The sequence below is a fragment of the Manihot esculenta genome, chromosome 17 (genome assembly GCF_001659605.2).
Source record: "Manihot esculenta cultivar AM560-2 chromosome 17, M.esculenta_v8, whole genome shotgun sequence".
Classification (NCBI taxonomy): domain Eukaryota; kingdom Viridiplantae; phylum Streptophyta; class Magnoliopsida; order Malpighiales; family Euphorbiaceae; genus Manihot; species Manihot esculenta.
The window spans coordinates 30,416,722-30,437,390 of NC_035177.2; the positions used below are offsets into that span (position 1 = coordinate 30,416,722).

At 34.5% G+C, this 20,669-nt stretch overlaps 4 protein-coding genes across 5 annotated transcripts; 2 read left to right on the forward strand and 2 right to left on the reverse strand.

Moving 5' to 3' along the window:
• Positions 1–451: 451 nt before the first annotated feature.
• LOC110604396 (protein JINGUBANG) lies at positions 452–2,411 on the reverse strand. Its single transcript, XM_021742546.2, has one exon. It carries the CDS (start codon positions 2,307–2,309, stop codon positions 903–905), a length of 1,407 nt encoding a protein of 468 aa, XP_021598238.1. The 5' UTR covers positions 2,310–2,411; the 3' UTR covers positions 452–902.
• Positions 2,412–8,464: 6,053 nt separating this feature from the next.
• On the forward strand, positions 8,465–11,990 carry LOC110605486 (proteasome assembly chaperone 2). 2 transcript variants are annotated; one of them, XM_021744085.2, is made up of 7 exons: positions 8,465–8,769; positions 9,022–9,187; positions 9,287–9,345; positions 10,050–10,180; positions 10,586–10,823; positions 11,353–11,476; positions 11,671–11,990. In XM_021744085.2, exons 1-7 carry the CDS (start codon positions 8,710–8,712, stop codon positions 11,748–11,750), a joined length of 858 nt encoding a protein of 285 aa, XP_021599777.1. In that variant the 5' UTR covers positions 8,465–8,709; the 3' UTR covers positions 11,751–11,990. The 2 variants fall into 2 exon arrangements, with proteins under 2 accessions (XP_021599777.1, XP_021599778.1); XM_021744086.2 differs by having other exon boundaries at positions 10,062–10,180.
• Positions 11,991–12,414: 424 nt separating this feature from the next.
• Positions 12,415–15,088, forward strand: LOC110605487 (cold-regulated 413 plasma membrane protein 2). The gene is made up of 4 exons (XM_021744088.2): positions 12,415–12,910; positions 13,200–13,307; positions 13,395–13,465; positions 13,917–15,088. The coding sequence occupies exons 1-4, from the start codon at positions 12,735–12,737 to the stop codon at positions 14,168–14,170; spliced, it is 609 nt and encodes a 202-aa protein (XP_021599780.1). The 5' UTR covers positions 12,415–12,734; the 3' UTR covers positions 14,171–15,088.
• Positions 15,089–15,174: 86 nt separating this feature from the next.
• On the reverse strand, positions 15,175–20,473 carry LOC110604580 (probable CoA ligase CCL6). The gene is made up of 19 exons (XM_021742809.2): positions 20,164–20,473; positions 18,938–19,001; positions 18,650–18,739; positions 18,477–18,533; positions 18,352–18,400; positions 18,195–18,271; positions 18,081–18,120; positions 17,891–17,985; positions 17,618–17,782; positions 17,404–17,514; positions 17,218–17,305; positions 17,067–17,133; positions 16,916–16,991; positions 16,728–16,845; positions 16,381–16,626; positions 16,055–16,194; positions 15,750–15,932; positions 15,543–15,662; positions 15,175–15,422 (listed from the first exon to the last, which is right to left on the reverse strand). Exons 1-19 carry the CDS (start codon positions 20,310–20,312, stop codon positions 15,375–15,377), a joined length of 1,983 nt encoding a protein of 660 aa, XP_021598501.1. The 5' UTR covers positions 20,313–20,473; the 3' UTR covers positions 15,175–15,374.
• Positions 20,474–20,669: the final 196 nt, after the last annotated feature.

Consider the following 20,669-nt stretch of genomic DNA (forward strand, 5'->3'; position numbering starts at 1 on the left):
ATGAGCCAAATCTACCTGGCTCGACCAATTTCACACATGGACTGCTGAACGTTTTCTTCTGCCAAGCTCGTTATGTAAACGTCAACCCAACACATATCTGTAACGTTGTCACTGTTAGCTGCCTCTTGTTTCATTTTCTGATTTGCTTCAGTCGCAGGCAACTTCTACTACATTTTCACTTGCAACTACATAACTATCCCATCTGGTTTTTAGTGCACCACCACATCAAAAGCTAAGCATGTGGATTGTAATAACTCTGCTGATTTTTATTTTCTTCATATAATCAGCGTCTCCATGCAAGCAATCAGATTTTGATTCTTCCTTTGCTAAAGAAAAGTCATATTCCTATTTCTGTGGACACCCTATAACTTCAGTAGTGCTGTTACCTTCTTTACATGCAAGGACGAGAAAAAGATTCACATCTACAGTAATGAATCAACGTCTACTTATATTAATTAACTGAAATTAATGGCATATTATTATAGAAAATTTGTACACTTCTCAACAATAATGCAAGCCCACAAGAAAAAAAATGTACAAAACAAACTTTCACACCAAACAAGGATAGCTATTTTTGGTTGGTTGTTGATTTACCATAGATCTTCCTATAGACTATAATAAGGAACTTCGCTCCTGAGCGTCCTCCTAAATTTTGCTTAGTGTCCAAAAACCAACAAATTATACATTTTGGTAAGAAGACACACAAGATAATGTCCACGTTGCTTCTTACAAGAGGAAACCCATTTTCAAAGTAATGCTACTCTTGGCAATATCTTACAATCAAGTGGTGGTCCTGTTTCATTATTCACCAGTCGTATAGGACCCACCTTACTCAATCACTAGGCTCTTCCTGTGGCTCCGCGTGATCTTCACGTCCATTCACCTCGCGTTTTGAACCTCTATTATGACCTTTGTTGGTGGTCGGCGGTGAGGCATAGTGGCTTGGCCTGGGACTTGGGTGATTGGTAATGGTAGTTGTATTTGTACTGGTAAGCTTCCTCTGACACGCGCCACACTCTAATGGATTTGTCTAAGCTCCCGCTGTATAATATCCACCGTTGATCTCCCTTATCGGAATCTTGATCCTCTTCAACGGCTAAGCACTTCACTGGCCCACTGTGACCTGTTAAAACCGACAAGCATATGTGTGCCCCACCTGGCTCTCTCCTCCATACACATATGCTTTTATCGGCGGATCCACTGAACACCAAATTACCGGCTGTTGTCAAACACAGGACAGCCGTTTTATGGCCCCGGAGGACGCCGCCGTGCGATAAGTGCTTTTCATATTCCCAGAATGTCACCAACCCGTCGGAGGAACCACAGTAGAGCACGGAGGATTCTTGATTTATTGCCAAGGCTGTCACAGCGTTTTCTTGTTGTATCAGTGTCTGCACCAAGAAATGCTTGGTTCCTCTTCCTTCCATCTCCCTCCTCCATACTTTAATCGTTCCATCCGCCGAACCTGTAAATACTAATGAATCGAACCCCGCCGCCACTGAATTTATCGCGTCGTCGTGTGCTTTGATAGATTCCATGCACTTATAATCTGAAATCCGCCAGACTTTCAATGTTTTATCCCACGATCCTGAGTATAATAAACCTTGCTCTTCGTTCAAACTCAGGCAAGACACAGCATCGAAATGCTTGATGCGTAGAACATTGCGGTGTCTACGTGCTTCTACGTAGTTTTGGGGGTTGAATGATTTTTTAATGGATTCTTTAAAAGTAGGTAAGCTGCCAATTCGTTTGTGGACACTAGGGTTTTTGGGAGATGTCTTCCAGATTCTGATCTTCCCATCTTGATGACCGGAGAAAATCTTGTCCCCTAATAAAACAATGGCCTTAACTAAGCCACTATTGGATTTGAAACCCGCGAACTCCTTCATATTCCTCCATACGCGTATGTTCTTGCTGTCTGAGCCAGTGTACAGCAAGTCACCACAAGCAGCTAAAGAATAGACATGACCATCTTCGCGTACGATGGATCCAATAAGGCCATGATTCCCGAGATTATGGTTGATTATTGGAGATGGTATTAGCCACGGAGATTTAGCATAAGGAGATAGCTGGCTCCATGGAGACATCGGATAAGGAGAGTCTACCTCACCACTTGTGGGTGAGTTGATATTATGATCTCTAGGGCTTGCAAGAGATGCTGGACTGAGAGTACCCTTATGGTTGGAGTCATCATCTTCATGGTTGTGAAAGACAAAGATTGCAGGGTCGTAGTGCAAGAGAGCACCAAGCTTTGGTCGGCTAAGACCTCTACGCTCTGCAAGCATGGTGCCACTTGCTAAGTGTTTCATATACACCACAAAACAATAGAATTCGCAGTTCAAGAAGCTGCAACTTGACGAGAAAGATTTTGTATTGAAAGAAGGTTTTGGTGGTGGAGAGCTGACAGGCTAGAGAGGGGTGAACGCGTATTATATATGAGAGGATTGAAGAGTGATTGGTGATCTAAGGGTGTGGTAAGGCAACACGTGGCGTGCTGAAGACGTAATCATTACAAAGCGGGAAACTGGGTGTGCCGGTAACAAGGAAGCTAAATTAAGTTATGGTGGACTGGCCCTTTTTTTGCAGGGGTTTAGGCTTTACACGCTCATATAACATTTTTGTATACACACACATATTTTATGATTTTCTTTTTGGAGAATATATATAATTATATAATATATTTTTTTTTTACCATTGTTGACCCGTATGTGAACATTTTGACTTTTCTGTGTCCAAATTCATGCATGCCACGGACTATTTTTACGACGTCGTTTTTAGTCTATTGTTTTTGTTAAATTGCCTTACGTAGTTAGTTTGATAAATTGCAAATCGCAGTTAGGTTTATTTGGTGGTTGGCTCCATAATATACGTGAATAGTAACCTGTGATTTTATTTTCAGACAGCATTCACTTGCATTCAGAAAGAGCTTAAGCTGGCCACGGCCACCTCTCCTTTACTGCAGACTGCCATAATTTTACAAGTTCTGGAAACTTCCATGCATGTAGAAATGTTCTTGAATATTACGTAGCACTTGTTAATGATTTCATATATGGAAGACGACAAATAATTTGAATCGTAATTATGATGGTGGATGCATACAGATCATAGCTTCATATCATTAGAGCAAGCTTTAAAAATGGTGGCAAACATGAATACCAGTGACAGCAACCTCACTTCTAAAGCTAATTCAACGATCTCCCACTTTAGCCTCTGTCTCTTTCGAGGAAAATAAATCAAAACATTCTATTAATAAAATCATGTATAATCATGTAATAATTCAGTTGGATTTTTGAAAATTTGTTAAAGGTAAATGTTGCTTTACTTTTGCATGGTAGCTCATGCCTGCACTAAGCTTAGAGATTAAGGAACAAAGTTTTATCGAGCTTGTCAAATTCTGTCTTATATGTAATAAGATTATCAAGAGATGTAAATTATTATTATTTTTTTTGAATCAAGAAAAACTTTATTTATCTTGTAGAATAATAATTCAAGAGACAATCAAGAATGTCAATCCAAATTTTGAATTTACCATGATGAATAGACTCTCTAGTTAATAAATGGGCGGCTCTATTTTCTGAACGCCGTACCCAACGAACATGAATGTTACCATGAGACCGCATAGCATCCTTACAATCAGAAACAACTAATCCAAACTCCGAAAAGTCATCCAGAGGAGAGCGAATAGCCAAGGTTAAGGATTGGTTATCCGTAAAAATACAACCAGTCTGAAGAAAACAATCTCTAGCATAAGATAAACATTGACGCAATGCCAAAATTTCAGCAATAACAGGTTGCCCACCCCCCTTATAGAAACCCGAAATTGCAATGGAAAAGAAGCTTTCCAAGTCCTCAAATACTGCTGCAAAACCGAACAAATCAGCACTAGCAAAGACTGCACAATCAATGAATGCAATCCAATTAACTTTAAGAGTGGTAGCCTCAACCAAAAGGAGCACACGAGAAACAGATGGGTGGGATAACGTCTTTGGCTGAGCCACAAGTGAAGCCACATAATCAATAAAATAGGAATTAGCAGCATAATGAACCTCACTAGGTGACAAAACTTTATTGACCCACAATCTTTCATTCCTGGCATGCCATAACTTCCATGCATGTATAGTCATACATGTTGTCCTTTCTCTGCCAAAGTATTATAAATATGAATAAAGAAATTTATAAATATGGAAAAAACAACAACAGTAAAAAAATCAGCAAATCTCCATAACTCAACAGCCATTGAACAATAAAAAAAACATGTGAAATAGATTTATCATGTAAATTATTTTATATTTAGTTAATGCACATTAAAAGTATGCAAGACCGAGCAATATTAAAGATGATTGAATATACTAATTTTATTCATTTATAACGTATGTAAAAAAAAAAAAAAAGGAAATGTGAAAAAACATTTTTTCACTAAGAAATAAAGTACTGAAAATCGTATACAAGTCAAAGTAGGTGAACCGTACGCTTCATGTTGCTGTTGCGGGAGAAGAAGAATTCTAAACTGAAATTGAAATTGCTTATAAAAAATAGTTTTAATTTTTTAAAAATAAATTATTAACAATAATTTTATAAATTATTTAATTTATTGGATCTTCGTTCATCTACTAGAGCGTGGTGGTGAGCCAGAACAGATTATTTGCCGCACTCGCGCTGACGCGCTCTCATTTTCAACGGCCCTTAATTGGCTGCCACCTACATCTGCAACGAAAGCAACCTCGAACTTATTAACGTTAGAGGTTAACGGCCAAGTAGCGGACCATTATCCCCTCTTTTGCCACGTGGCCATTGGAGATTCTGAAATCCAATCATTCCTTGACACGATCCCGTCAGTTTTGCTACGTTAGCCTGACAGCATTAGCTAATTGAGAGCTCTCCGCATCTCTTATCTCAATTTTAATTAAAAAAAACATAAATGTAAGATTTTCTTTTGTTAAAAACTTAAATAATAATTTTTAAATTTATTTTGTCACATGATTAAAAATAATTAAATTTAATTTTTTAATAATTTCATACTAACTATATATTTTTTCTTATTATAATATCAGTATGAAATATTAAAAGAATTTATTGTTCATCAAAATTTTTATTAATAATATTATTATTGTTATAAAAGTTAAATTTCTATAAAATATATTTGCGTGATCGGATAAGAAATTACAGATAAAAATTAAATTTAGCGGAGTTGATGATAAGTCAGTTGTAATGAATCGTCATAAGTGAGAAAAGAAGCGTATTGAGACAGCAGCCATTTCAAAAACCTATGGACCTTCGCGTGTTGGGTGCTGCTTTTTATGACACTCTCACCGGTCGATTTAATTTAAAAATATATTAAATTAAATACATTAAAAATTTAAATTTTTATAAAAATTAAATTTATAGAGAAATTTACAATTTAGTCTCTGAATATTATTATTATTAATAAGTCAGTACTTATATTTTTAGAAATCTATTAAAACATTTTTATCTTTTCTCTCCGTCAACAAAATAGTCTTTTCGTCTATTTTTACCGTTAAAAATATAATAAAATACTAAATTACCCCCTATTATTTTCCTCCTCTTTCTTCTTCTCCTTCTCCTTCTCCTTCTCCTTCTCCTTCTCCTTCTCCTTCTTCTCCTTCTTCTTCTTCTTCTTCTTTTTCTTCTTCTTCTTTTTCTTCTTCTCCTTCTGCTGCTTCTCCTTCTCCTGCTTCTCCTTCTCCTTCCTCTCCTTCTTCTTCTCCTTCTGCTGCTTCTCCTTCTCCTTCTTCTCCTTCTTCTTCTCCTTCTGCTGCTTCTCCTTCTACTTCTCTTTCTTCTCCTTCTCCTTCTTCTCTTTCTTCTTCTTCTTCTTCTTCTCCTTCTTCTTCTTTCTCTTCTCCTTCTTCTCCTTCTTCTCCTTCTTCTCCTTCTTCTTTCTCTTCTCCTTCTTCTCCTTCTTCTTCTTCTTCTTCTTCTTTTTTTTTCTTTTCTCTTCTTTTTCTTCTCCTTTTTCTTCTTCTTCTTCTCCTTTTTCTTCTTCTTCTTCTTTTTCGGAGGAAAAGGAGGAGGAGGAGAAAAGAAAAGATAGGGACTATTTCGTTGACAAAAAAAATGATAAAGACATTTTAATAGATGTGAGAAAAGATGAGGACTATTTTGTTGACAAACAGAAATGATAAGAACGTTTTAATAGATTTTTAAAAATATAGGTTGGGACGATTTCGTTGATGGAAAGAAACGATAAAGACATTTTAATAGATATGAAAAAAGATAGGAATTATTTTATTGATGAAAAGAAATTATAAGAATGTTTTAATAAATATAAAAAAAGATAAAAACGTTTTAATATATTTTTAAAAATGTAATGACTAACTTGTTAATAATAACAATATCAAATGATTAAATAAAGGATTTTATTTGAGAGTAAAATTAGATTTTAAAAATTTTATCTCTTCTCCTTTATCTAATTTTAACGAAAAAAAGAACGGAAAGACTATTTCGTTGATAAAAAGAAAACATAAAAATATTTTAATAGGTTTCTAAAAATATAAGAACTAATTTATTAATAATGGCAATACTCAAATATTAAATTATAAATCTCTCTAAATTAAATTATTTTGATTAAATAATTATAAAATCAAATCAAATCATTATAAAATAAACTTTGAAATTGTACACATGCATGCATTTAAATTATTGAAAATTTTCTTTTTTTTGGAAGCGAAAAAATTATAAATTAAAAAAAAAAAAGTATATATATATAGGTCTACGGATAGCATGTCACATTCAAGATTAGCTACAAGGCATCGCCAAGGACACTTGTCTCTCTTTTTTCTAAATATTTTGCTTAGCTTATATAAAAAAACCTGGTTTGCAGAGACTTTGCTCACCAACTTCAACCGTATATATAACAAGTGTAAACGACGATGATATATATAATTAAAAAATTAAAAATTGGGAGAGCCAAGTGTTGGAGTCCTCAGCTGCTTATGCGTAATGATCAGTTTCTTTTCAGTCTAAAAAAAAATTATATACATTAATATTTAATATTATCATCAAGGTGCAAGATTTGATGGAATTTTGATTATGTAATATTATCTTATAGAAATGGATCCTGTCTGTCTGTTTATCATCAAACATGCCTGCTCATCATCAACTTTTCAATCTCACCAACAATCTTTTAATCACTGAGATAAGCAAGACTTGTTCATCAATTGGAACATAAGCATATACTAATGTAGGATGTGGTATCTGTCTGATATTCATCAAACACGTTTCCTTATTGATGAACAAAATTAATTAAGTTTTTAAGAATCTTACATAATCTTGCTTTTATCACAATATTAAATAATTAATAATGGCTTATCCTATTATATCATTGTATTTAATAGAGACTTTTTAATCGATTCGTTTAGTAGAGAGATAAGAAATTCACACATAATATTAAACGTTTGTTATTTTCTAATCGATTCGATTTCTTAATTGGAATTTACCCATACGCATATCTCATTAAAACATATATACATTAAGTTATATTCTATGTATTATCAATATGTATGAAATTGGAGATAAAAATATATTTTCAATTTGCTTCTACTTTCTAGTGTACTCTCGGTTCTCATCAATGGCCACATGAAAGAGAAATGATAAGCACAAAGCTTTGTCCCACCATCCCTCCCCTGCACTGTAAAGCAGTGAAGCGAGCGTTAGTCATAATCAAAGCTACATCGTTCTCATCATGGAAACCCTAATTTTGGTGATCTAGCTTTTCTCAAATTCCATTTTTCTAAATTGTCTCCGCATGCAAATTTCATAATCACATGTGTAATACCAATATATCTCAGAATGAAAATGGGTGGTGTACGCACATTCAAATTCGATTTATATCATTAATATTTGAATTCATTTAAAAATTTAATATATATTATTATAAAATATATTTTATATCAAAAATCTAAAACCTGATCGAATACCAAAAATATGAGAGCCGTTACCATCCCAAATATATCACACATCAATAATCTAGAACTTTCTTCAGACTATGCATGGTAATAAACAATGGTTGTGTCCACTTGGCTTGGTCTTTTAGCAGATATGGACCAGTCAAGACTCTGGCACTAACCATAGTTTTTGTAGTTATGGGAAGAAGACAACTGTCTTTTTAGCTCTCAAAATCATTCAGGTACTGAACAGTGCACTCTGCCTGCCACTGTTAGCTAGTGCTTTACACATGGCTGCTTTTGTAGGCACACATCGTTGCAGAAGTTGAACCAGGAAAACATTAGAAGAGAAGACAAGTAAACAAAAATCTGCTTCAATCATATAATGAGAATCGGCTGAGATCTTTTTTTCATTATCACAAGTAGTAACAGCTTAGGCCTTTGGATGTATAAATTTGGCCAGATTCATCAATTTCTGGCATGTTGGTGGCTGCTATATAATTAAAATTTTTTATTGGGATTTAATATAAGATTTAATTGCATTATAGAGCTAAATATAGCTTTAGCTTTTTTGAGAACTTTCACTACCTGGCTCAGCCCACGTAACGATTGGGTCAATCCAATTCACAGAAGAAAAACAGTTCTCTTTTCCTTGGGCTTGATTAAATTCATGGGCCAAGAAGGTTTCAGCCCAATAATCTGTCTTGTTCTTCAAGTCCCCAACTACAGGCAGGCGCTCAGCTTCAAGGTGGAGAGCAGTTGGATAAATAATTGTTTATAGAAAATCGAATTTAATTGAACAAAAATGGAATTTGTAATCGAACAAGGTAAGCAACTGCATCAGGATTGCTCTACTCTTCTACTGGTGAGTTCGTTTCTTCTCCTTTCATTGTTTCGTAAAAATTCACTTACTCTAAGATCTATTTCCTCTTATTTATTTAAAGCTAGGGTTTCGTAGCATTAGTATAAAGTTTGGTTGGTTGGTTGCTCGGAAAATGTAGGATTAGGAAGGAAAATAGCGCTCATTTATTAACTTTTTTTTTTACTTTTTTTTTCTTCCTCGTGTTTTGCATTATCATTTGTGTTTTTCTTTTCCGCTGCTTTTATTGGATGTTAGCCTGCGTTATCGATTGGAAACGTGGGGCAGCTAGCTGTGGATCTCTTGGTGTCATCGACGAGGGCGGAGAGGATTGGGTATTTGGACGATCCCTACATTCTTCCTTGTGTTGGAAACAATGCCTATGGGCCAATTTCTTGCGGTGACCTTGCTCTACCGCTTGAAGGTTATTGTTACTATTAGTCTTCAAATTGCTGAACTTGAGCTTTCTGGTTTCGCTGTAGAATTGCTGTAGGATTTGAGTGTTTTACTTTGTGTCTTGCAGCTTATGACTCTCCTGCAAACGCATTGACTCTTGTTCAACAGCGATCCCCTGTTGTTCAGGTACTACATGTATTTAAGAAGCATTCTTTTGGAATTTCTGAATGTCAAAATTTTTTGGGATGAGCTTGCGCATTGTTTTGTATGTTGTTTTTGTTCTGAAGTGAAACTATTCCTTATTAGAGTCTAGAACATCAGGGGATTCTTCATTGAGTGAGTTCTGTATGTTGATGCTTGGAGCTGATGGTCTGTTGCTAAAACGACATGCAATCTTTTAAGAAGTGCATGCTATATGTTGCTTGAGTGTGGGTTTAACCTGCATAATGTGAAGTTATGTGGAAAAGGGAAATAGTAGCTTGTGCATGTGCTTAGACCATCAATGTACTCTGTGCACTACCAGAGAGGAATGAAAAATGAAGAACATTAGAGTAATGGGTTATGTCAGCAAAATAAACAATTCTCTGAATACTGCATCTCAAGTGGATAAGCAGTCTAGTTTTTTTCTACCGAAACCTAAATAGAATGGTAATAGAGAAGCTCCTGAATGGCTATATTTTACATTTGACATATTCTTCCAAGTCTTGAAACTTGATAGTTAACATGCCAACCAGAGTATGACCGAGTATTTGCATCTTTCACTTCTCAGGTTTTTCATCAACTTTGGAAAACACTTGTAATTGTGCATGTGAAATTGCATCATGAGTTTATATATCTTAAAATTCTTATTCTGTCCATTTGCCTTTGGGAATCTATTGTTCGATAACAAGTTGTTCAAGCAGGGTATGATGATTGAATTTGCCAAGAACCTGGCAGATTTTGCTGTTGCTAGTGGAAAGAAGCACATAGTTGTGCTTTCTGGCTTAGACTTTGGGAGATGGCAAAGAATTGATATGTCAAGGTAATCAGAGATTCTGCATCTGGTGCTTACCACAAATACAACCTTTAAAATTCTGCAATTAGTATGAAGTTGATGTTTGCAATCCTCTGGTGTCTGAGGTAGCTAAGGATTCTTTGACAACTGGCTAAATAACAACTAGGTGTTTGTTTTTAAGTCTACTTGCATATTAAGCACATGTCAGCTACCTCATTTTCAGAAGATAAGTAAAAAATTGGTTCAATAAAGTTTTTACCAATACAATTTTTACAAAGAAAACATATTGACAAGCATGAGATTATAATTCATAACTTTCCAAACAGAATTTCCGTGTTTGAATTTCCTTGGCAATCTAAGCAGTGGAATGGATACACTGTTTGCAGCTGCATAAGCATTTTTCTGATCTTGATCATTTCTTTGTCATTTCAGTGGTTTACAGACATATTACCTATCTAGTACAAATAGTGATGGAACAGATGAGTATTGCGAACAACTAGGCTGGAAGAGATTGCAAGAATATAACCCTGCACAGAGGTCTTGGAAATATCTTAGTGCTTTAGCTGAAGGAAATCCCTTGGAAGAAAACAGATTGCCTTTTGAAGATGAACTAGAAGAAGAAGATTACTATCCAAGTTTGCCTTTTGCAGCACTCTTTTCTTGTTTTAAGGTATCCTTATGAATTATAATGAGAAAATCTCTGTAAAAGTGTGAAATTATGATCAATTATGTTTTAGTGCACTCTTTTATGTGTTTTTATTTCAATGATAAAGTTGGATGTTACACTTCAGGTTTTTATAAATTTTGGTTTCTTCTTAGACTCTTTGTTGGCTGAGGTTTGTAGCTAGTCTTAATTATTTTAACTAATACATTGCAATTGTATCTGGTATCCTGCCATATGTTTCCAAAGGATTTTTACTGCAATACTTTTAAAATAGTTGTTCTAGAGTTTAGAGCTTCTACTATGATCACAGTGTGTGGTACTCTTCTTTTTATCTGCACTTTGTACACTATAGAGTTGCCAATAGAACACCATTATCTATCATTAATTTAAGCTCCTTGAGTCTTGCTATGGTCCCCCCTTTCATTTACTTTATGATAAGTTGAGCATTCATTGGAACAAGTTTTTTCAAGTTCAACTATGATGTTTAATGTATGTAGAACAAAAGGATTTAACTTCTCTTTGTTTTGTGAATCAGGCAAAAGGTTTAAAGGTTACATGCTTATTGTGTTACTGCTCGGAAGGGGACAACATACCTGATGCTTTTCATCTGGCAGAGGCGGCTTGCAAACTGTTGAGGCTGTCTCCAGAAAATTTCCATGGTGAGTTTTGTGATGCAAGTCTATCATTAGCATGTTGTTTCATCTTGACAAAACATGATTGGAAGCTTTGAATTTCGCTCTTTATGCCCAAATTAACGTTATTCGGTTGAAGACCATTTTCCAGTAATGAAAAATGAAATTGGTTAAGAGGTCAAGCAGTCTTGGTGATTTTGGTTTTGTGTAATCTTTTTCAGGTGACGAGGGTAGTAAATGGCTCATCCCGTTTTCATGGAAGACTGTGTATGGACCACCCCCAGATATGTCTATATTTTAGACTTTGATTAACTGAACAACCTGAGTTAATATCGATATGATGGTGTGCCAGCTTTCGCTGGTCATCACGGACTGTTTTTTGAATCAGTTGTTGATTCAAATATATTTAGAATTTAGATAGTTACGTCATGGGTTGATACTTCGATTGTACATTCATCATAAGATTTTTCAAGTGTGGAAAAACAGTGGAAGTTAGTATTCTTAATATTAATCCATAGAATATGGTATTCCTGTTTTGATATGCCCTGTTCAGTTGATTTCTAGTGAATAAATATTTTTATATGAATTGGGTTAAAATACTGGCCAGGTAATTAATCTGCAAAAATGTGGGAAATTAATAGTATTTTTCTAAAAAAGGATTTTGGTGGATGATTTTTTTTTTTTTTTTTGTGGAATTTAGTTCGTTGATACATTTATTACAAGAAGTTGCAGAGTTTAGAAATATAAAATTTTTTAGAATTTAAATAAAACAAATTTTGTTAGTAGAAACCCTTATTGTATAAACCCATTTTTTTTATATGATATAATTACATTTCAATATTCAATATGTATTTGGCAAAGAATTCCATTCAAAAATGTCCAATATTCAATATTCAATATGTATTTGTCTTTTCTTTTCTTTTTCTATTTTTTTATGTTTATTTTTTTGATTTTTGTTATAAGCTTTATAGATAAACTTAATCAGATAGCAACAGACGTGGCAACCCTTCATTTGAAGTGGGCTTGAACATTGATGTAGATCATTTTCTCTAATAATTAAAAATAATTATAATAATTTCAAAGATTACAGATCATAAGGACACATGTCAATACCTGCGCAGTCTTACGACTCCACCAAAGAAACGATAGTTGTAAGCATCGACATGGCAGTTGGCACTTCAGCTCCTAGTCAAATCTAATTATCTCTCTCTCTCGTACCCCTCTGGTTGGATTCCCAGTCTAAAACTGGAGTTTCTGTATTCTTCTTGAATTTGGACGTGAGAAAATGGGGAAGAAAAGCTACCTGGCAATGAGGACGGAGCAAGAAACAAGTGACGTGATTGTTTCAGACATCAAAGACTTGTCCAAGGCTGCTAAGAAGCTAGCCAATCACGCCATCAAGCTTGTTGGCTTGGGTTTCGGGACCTCTTTTCTTGAATGGCTTGCTTCTTTTGCTGCAATGTATGCCTCTCTCTCTCTCTCTTCCTCTCTTCTTGTTATGGCGTTTCTATCAGTTTTATTAGCATGCTTATTCCTCAGAATCTCGATCTCGCTCGCCTATATTCCAATTATTGTTGATGGTGTGTTCTACAGATTAATTGGTGAAAATTGAAAATACAACAAATGACCCAGTATAATCTATTAATCTAATTGAATTCTTGATGCTCAATTGTATGTGTTTATCATACTAATGATGTTTTTAGTTAGGGTTTTAGGTAGCCTGAAAAATTCCTTATTGTGTTCCCTGCAGTTACTTGTTGATCTTGGATCGAACGAACTGGAGAACAAACATCCTTACTGGCTTATTAATCCCTTACATTTTCTTGAGTCTTCCTTCAATTCTCTTCAGCTTGTTCAGGTGAGGATTATTCATTCTTTGCTTATATTATTCCATCGCCATTTAATTTCCCCATTTTTCTCCCCATTAATTTGTTTCTTCAAGCAGGGGAGAGGTTGGAAAATGGATTGCTTTTGTTGCTGTTATATTACGCCTTTTCTTCCCAAGACGTTTCCCAGGTACAGTACAGGTTCTACTCATTATTCATTGTGGCTCAATTTGGTTACGTTGAAAGAAACGCAAAACAGGCACACAAGCATTCTCAATTGAAATATGAGAGAAAGAGAAAAGAAAAGACACAAGAAATTTCACCTAATTGTGACTCGGTAAGGTATATATGTCCATGGAGGCCGAGATAAAATTGACTATGATTGAAAAGAAAAAAAGAGTGATACAATTTCTTAGAGCTCAGAAAACCTTAACCCTCGAACGTTTTCCAAAATTTATAATCCTCTCTGCTGTGGACGCTTCGCCCCATACGTAACTTTGGTTATAATTTGACACTTCAGAAAATATACCCAAAAATCACGCTACATAATTACCAGATTAAATATTCAGTTCCTATTCATTCTTATTCCTGATCATTCGAATGAACGTTCGCGTAAAAATTGACTATATGTGTTGTTGCAGATTGGCTGGAAATGCCTGGTGCTCTGATTCTTCTGATAGTAGTTGCTCCCAGTTTGTTTGCGAGCACGTTAAGGAGTAGCTGGGTAGGCGTGTTGATATGCCTTGTAATTGCTTGTTATTTGCTCCAAGAACATATCCGAGCATCTGGTGGTTTCAGAAACTCATTTACGAAAGCTCATGGAATATCCAACACCATTGGTATAATCCTTCTGTTTGTTTATCCTGCCTGGGCATTGGTAATTGATTTCCTTTAATGCCCAACTCTGAAGATTGTACATTATGTTCACATTAGAAGATTTATTTCAAATTTTTATATGTATCATAGATGTTGAGATTTAAGATTGTATTCGCCTTGCTGTGTTATTGAGACCTAAAAAGTTCTAAATTCAGTTATTCATTGTCATTCTGCACACAAAAGTGTTTGTTGGAACGTTGAAAGATTGCTGCATTACTTTTACCTGTAATATAAAATGTTCAAATGTCATGGATATTTTATTGGGGAGATTGATTATTGTTTATCTTGTTGCCGATGTATAGTTTTTTGACGTTCTTGTATCCTGCTCCATTGGAGCACTAGCATTCACCATAGTTCTCATATTGTTCATGTTCTCCTTTTGTGTTCTTCACACTGGCAAATCCTTTTGCATTACTGTGGAGGAACTCCAAAAATTTATTGTAAATGCAAAGATTCAATAAGTTTGTTGGAAGGCTTCCGAGGTGGGCATTTTTTTTTTTTTGGGATTATATAACTTTTAGTGCAGAAACCAATTCAATTCAACTAAACCATTTGTCATTATTACTTATAATGAAGAAACTAGTTACAGTGAAATTTGTCATCCTAATTTGTTGAAGATTTGATTCGGTAAACTGCAAACTGTTAGTATTATATATGATATTTAAATTTAAATAATTGTTTGAATTTTTTAAATAATATCTATTTAAGATTTAAGATTTTAAGGATAAGATTTAGATTATTTATGATTATATTTAGATTTTTCTATATTTAGTGCTATCAATAGCTTATCAATAAATCACATCTCTTGTTTTCCTTTTCTCTCGAAAACCGGTATCGCAACTTATTTCTCAAAGGCCTTCCAAGAAATAAGGCCTTCAAATTTCCTGTGAATATGAAAGAAATAAAAAATGAGGAAAACAGAAGAAGATGGAGATAATTTATAATCAAAATAACCTCCCTGGAGTCTGGTTATGTTTAGCTAGAGAAAGAGAGGGAGAGGGAGAGGGAGAATAGCACCAGGAATATGTAAATAAGTATAGATTTATCAGTTGAATATGGAAGGGCTGAGAAGTTTAGATATTCTTGTCTATGCATGAACATTGACAATGATCCCTCTCTTAAGGTCCTTAAAGAAGAGTAACCATGGCTCAAAATGAACCTATTTAAATTATAGTGACAATTCTGCAGTTCTGAATTTTACGTTATTGGTTACAAATTTGCTCTCATGCCTTCAATCCCTTTGCTTCACTGTACAATTGATCAATGCAGCCCTGCACAAGTGTTTCCCAACATTAAATCATAAGTTTTACACTAAAAGATGAGATTAAGTGGAGTAACAAAAGGATCTGTTTAATTGTATTAATTTTGCAACAGTTGGCGTTGGTTACTACCTTGTAGTATTTGAGCAACTGAGGCCTCTTCAGCTTGAATGTTGGAGTTATCAGATCCCTCTCCATATCAAATGGATGTGGTTCCAAATGAATTGCTTTTAACATTTCAAATCCTCTAAGCTGTGCCAATATTTTTTATGTTAGTTGACGAAACAAAACTAAAGCCTGCACATCAGACACTGGAAATAGGGAAATTTATTCACGTACTTTGTGTTTCTGGCCAGTGCTATTCAACTCATCTAAAATATATTTCCTAGCCTTCAGGTTTTTGCACAAATATTTGAAATCCTCAGTCACATTATGGGTTGCTGCCCAATCTTCAAGTGCCTGTCTCTCAGGGATCACTACAGCAACAAGAAATGACTCGAAACTGTTGCCGTAGATCCAAATCTGCAAACCAGAGAGAGATCAACTGAACTTCCAGTATGTTTTATACAAGTGAATTGGTTGCTTATGACAAAAAATATTGTGTTGGATATCCTAGAAATGGTGAAAAACTATGGATGACATACCGATGATACAAGAGGGCATCGCGTATATGTGTTTTCCAGGTTCTCCACAGCAACATATTCACCTTGAGATAGCTTGAATATGTTCTTTTTCCTGTCAATTATCTTCATTGCTCCGTTGGGTTGCAATTCTCCAATGTCACCTGCAATATTTTCAATATCATGTCCTCGAAAGTTATTTCTTTTGACAAATATACTTTAAGTCTACAATAATTGCATAAAGGAGAAGTGAGAATAAACAAAACATTAGACTTAAACATCAGATCCTGCTCAAGGATATCTCTCTTGACGGTACAGCTCAAGAAAAAGATTCGAAAATGTTTCTTTACCTGTATGAAACCACCCATCGATAAGGACTTCTTTTGTTAGATCATCTCTCTTGTGGTAACCAGAGAACAATGAATTGCCCCTGATGCAAATCTCGCCCTGTGGAAGACCGGATAATGCATCGTATCCCATCTCCGGCACAGACTCAAGCCTTACTTCAATGGTTGTCATGGGGACTCCAACAGTTCCAACCATTGGAAACACATCACCAATAGATGTTAAACAACCTCCACAACTTTCCGTTAGACCTATTACACGGGAAATCACATTAAGTTAATGTAGACGAATACTGCGAAAATCAACACAAGCCTCCACTTGAGACTAGACTGAGTCCTTGCATTTTTCATACCATATCCTTGTGATAAAGTAGAGCAGGAGGTGACTCTTAAGAACTCCTCCACATGCCTAGGCAAAGGTGCAGCACCAGATAACATGATACGAACACGACCTCCCAACGTTTGTTTTGTCTACCAAAACGACACAATTTAGATTGATAACCATAAACTTTTAGCAGGACTAAAGGGTACAGTGACCAACCTTTTCAAAGACAAGCCTGTCCAAGAGTGGTGCTGCTTGAGCTTGAGGCAATCCCTTCTCAAGATTGCCTAGTTTGCTGTTCAAAGAGTCCTAGTTAGTTGTAAACTTAAGAAGGATATTACTGAAGTGGTTAACATTACGATTCACTTACTAGTTATAAGCAAGGTCAAACAATTTCTTCCTCAAAGCACCTCCAGATGAAATCTTACTCATAGTACCTTCAAGAACAAGGCAAATTAATGCTGAGAACAACAAAGATGAAGAATATAGTTACGTTCTGAGAAAAAAACATATAATTGTACCAGTGTATATACGGTCATAGACTCTAGGGACTCCACAAAATATACTTGGCTTCAATTCCTGAGCATCCTCAATCAAGTACCTTACATCCTAAAAATAAAATGCAAGACAAACTTCAGCTGAAAAGCTTGGAAAGAAGTGAAGATTTCGAAGAGAGAGCAGAAATAGAAGAAATTCCTGATATTTACCCCTCTCCAGAATCCTATAGAGGCACCTCTGTAGATGCAATAGGTCTCAATTATTTGATCATACACATGAGCCAAAGGAAGAAAAGAGAAGTATGAATCTTCTTCTGTGGCCTGCAGACCGAAAAATACACGTCAACTTGTGATCTCCAGTTTGAGAATATAGAACTCTGATAAGTGGGAATTATTGCAAAGAATTGTGCGTTCAGTTGATTACCACTCTGTCTGTCAGAAAAAGTAAATGGTCGACGGACAGTACTTCAGCCATGATAGCTCCATTTGTAAGAATAACCCCTTTTGGTTCGCCTGTTGTTCCACTAGTATACATTATTGTGCAGATGTCAGTCTTCTGCTTAGGAGGCAATTCACAATCCAAGCTTCCCTGTTGAAAAACAAATATCAGGATGAAAAATTCTTAGAGATCCAACTTGATCAACCAATGATATCAATGGAAGGTGACTAAAATGATCAATCATTTCAAAATCTTTACCAGCTGGCAAAATTCCTCCCATGAAAAGCAAGACACTCCCTGTTCCTCAGCTTCCTTCTTCTGCATGCTAGAAACACTTCCAAAGCTAACAATGGCTGAAAAAAAAAAAAAAAACAGTTTAAATTGTTATTCTACAGTAGCCTATTTTAGACTGTTCAAAAGAGAAGAAGCTTTTCTTCTGTTCACCTACTTTTCAGATATGAATTGCAGTTTGGGAGACAAGGCAAAATCTGCACAAAAGACACAAATCAACAGTGTAAAATGAAGAGAATGTAATAGAAAGATGCAATTTCTGGCAACTTACAGAAGAAAGCTTGGTCTCCTGAACAAAAGCTAATGAAACTTCAGCATGATTAATGATAAACTCCACTGCATTAGGACCTGTGAATATAAGAACTGTGATTAAAATATTTCAGAAGATGAAATTAGAAGCAAGCTGAGACTCATTAAGAAATGCATACCAAGAGTTTCATACAGTGGTACATAGGTAATAGCCTGGCTGTTGCAAGCCTGACAAGGACAAACACTAATGCATCAGAATCACGCAATCTGGATTTAATCTCAAGACAAAAACATCCTTAGTTACCTCCATTGCAGTAATCCATTCTGGGCAGTTGGAACCATATATACCGCAACGATCTCCCTAAGAAATAATACAAACCCATTAATTATTTCCAAGTTAATCACTTGCAATTAGATTAGTGATTAATATATTAAGTAATTAAATCTTAGATTTCCAAGTTAAAAATTTGGACTTACAGGATTGAGACCACGGCTCCTCATTGAAGAACCTATTCTGATAGCAGAATCATAAACCTCTTTGTAAGTGAGCCACACGTAAGGACCAACCTGCAACTTGTCATAATATCATTTCAGCTTCTTCTATGGACAAGAAAGTTTAATGACAGAGATGAGAGTATTGAAAAAAATTAATTAATATTCTTTAATTTTCTCAAATAGTAGTTACTTTTAGAAAAGAAAATTTTAAAATGTGGGTACTATATTGTTCTAATGTGCTGTGAAATAAATAAAGTTAGAGGGAAATACCTTTGAATCTGTGAGTTGACGTCGTCCTAGCATTTTGTTGTTGGGGTTCTTAAGAGCAGAATCACTGTATTACAAATCTCACGTAATTAATTTATTAATTATCATTTGAAAATGGCAAGGATATTTCATAACAGCATACCCTCTATTTAAAATAAAAATTTTACAATAATTCAATTCAAATGATTTTTTTAAATAATTTTCTTATTTAAAAAGAAAAGAATTAAAAATTATTTTAATTGAATCCAATTTTGATTGGAACTAATTCCAATCTAATCCAGACCGGATCCATGTTAATCACCGGTTGGGTTCGTTAACTTCTTTATTTTTATTTTCAAAATTTTTAAATAAATAAAACCCGCTAAATATTCCAAAATTAAAAAAAAAAAGAAAAGAAATTAGAAAAACTAATTAATTGATGTGGATATTTCAAAAAAAAAAAAAAAAACCTGATGTGGATATTTAAAACAAAAACTAATTAATTGATGTGGAATACGGATGTGGATATTAAATGTGGCTATTAAATATGTGTTTTCTAAATCCGTCAATAATCAGCGGCTCTTTCACTATAAGTACAAATAATTATTCAGATGATGATTAATTAAATATTATAAAAGATAATTTTTATGATCAAATTTTTTAATTTTTTAATTTTAATATTTTAACTCAATTAAAATATTAAATTTTATTCTTAAAATTATTATAAACGGTGCCAAAAGTCAATTCTTATTTACTACTACTAAATAAATCTTTGTTAAATTAAATTTCCTAATTGTTATAAAATAAATTTATTTATTTATATATTTATAACTACTATATATAAATTTATTTATTTTTTATTTTCAAATTATAACTTGAAAAATAAATCATTTTATTAAAAATTATTTTGTCATTAAAATATTTTCTTTTAAATACAAATTATTTTGCAGTGTTTCTAAACTTGTTTTATAAGAGATCTTACTGTTTTAAATTTAAAATAAATGAATAAATAAAGACTATTAGTCTGAAATTTCATGTGCAACTCACAAAAGGCCAAGTTGCTAGGCAAACTGAAACCTCCAAGCTGACGAAAACGTAATCAAACCATTTCAATACGTTACTTTCGAAACTTCTCAACACAATCTCTTCTTAACAAAACCAGACCCCAAAATTCTTCCAAAAGAAACGAAGAAGCTTTAAAAAAAGAATCAGAAATTGAAGGCAAATGAGAGTAAATAATGAAAACATACCTGAAGAATTTCCAAGGAGATTCCAGTCCGGCAGGCACCTCGAGGAGGCCATCTTTGGCGTAAATGCACCTGAAAACAGGCCCTGCTGCTGGTTTTCCGTCACTTGCAGGTCTTGATTCTTCAACCTTCACTAGGTATTCCATAGACATTCTAAATTGAACAACAGCTGGTTCTCCAAGATTTTCACTTGAGGTATTGATTTTTGTGATAAGGTTTGCTATTCAATTCAACAAACACTTTGTGTTCATGAGAGAGAGAGAGGGCCGTAGAGATGGTTGAGCTGTGAGCAATAAATTCTATCACTGATCTGATCGAGTTTTATACCGGTGTTTTTAAGAGTGCTTTAAAACGGTATGCCGTTTTAATATATCGAATTCAAGTTGCTTGGTACCCTTATTTATTATGGTAGATGATAGGTTGGTGTGTGATTTTTTTATTTTTCCAGTTTATTCAAGAAAAAAGCTGTTTTCCCAAATCTTTGTTAATCCGTGATAAGACTTTTTGTT

Bases quoted from the DNA above. Each gene is read 5' to 3' on its own strand.
- LOC110604396 (XM_021742546.2), bottom strand. From the start codon at position 2,309: ATGAAACACTTAGCAAGTGGCACCATGCTTGCAGAGCGTAGAGGTCTT.
- LOC110605486 (XM_021744085.2), top strand. From the start codon at position 8,710: ATGGAATTTGTAATCGAACAAGGTAAGCAACTGCATCAGGATTGCTCT. The intron at 8,770-9,021 runs GTGAGTTCGTTT...ATTGGATGTTAG, and splicing joins ATTGCTCTACTCTTCTACTG to CCTGCGTTATCGATTGGAAA. The intron at 9,346-10,049 runs GTACTACATGTA...TTCGATAACAAG, and splicing joins AGCGATCCCCTGTTGTTCAG to TTGTTCAAGCAGGGTATGAT.
- LOC110605487 (XM_021744088.2), top strand. From the start codon at position 12,735: ATGGGGAAGAAAAGCTACCTGGCAATGAGGACGGAGCAAGAAACAAGT. The intron at 12,911-13,199 runs GTATGCCTCTCT...TGTTCCCTGCAG, and splicing joins CTTGCTTCTTTTGCTGCAAT to TTACTTGTTGATCTTGGATC. The intron at 13,466-13,916 runs GTACAGTACAGG...GTGTTGTTGCAG, and splicing joins CTTCCCAAGACGTTTCCCAG to ATTGGCTGGAAATGCCTGGT.
- LOC110604580 (XM_021742809.2), bottom strand. From the start codon at position 20,312: ATGTCTATGGAATACCTAGTGAAGGTTGAAGAATCAAGACCTGCAAGT. The intron at 17,515-17,617 runs GTAATCAACTGA...TTCGGTCTGCAG, and splicing joins TTTTTCTGACAGACAGAGTG to GCCACAGAAGAAGATTCATA. The intron at 17,306-17,403 runs GTAAATATCAGG...TTTTATTTTTAG, and splicing joins CTATAGGATTCTGGAGAGGG to GATGTAAGGTACTTGATTGA.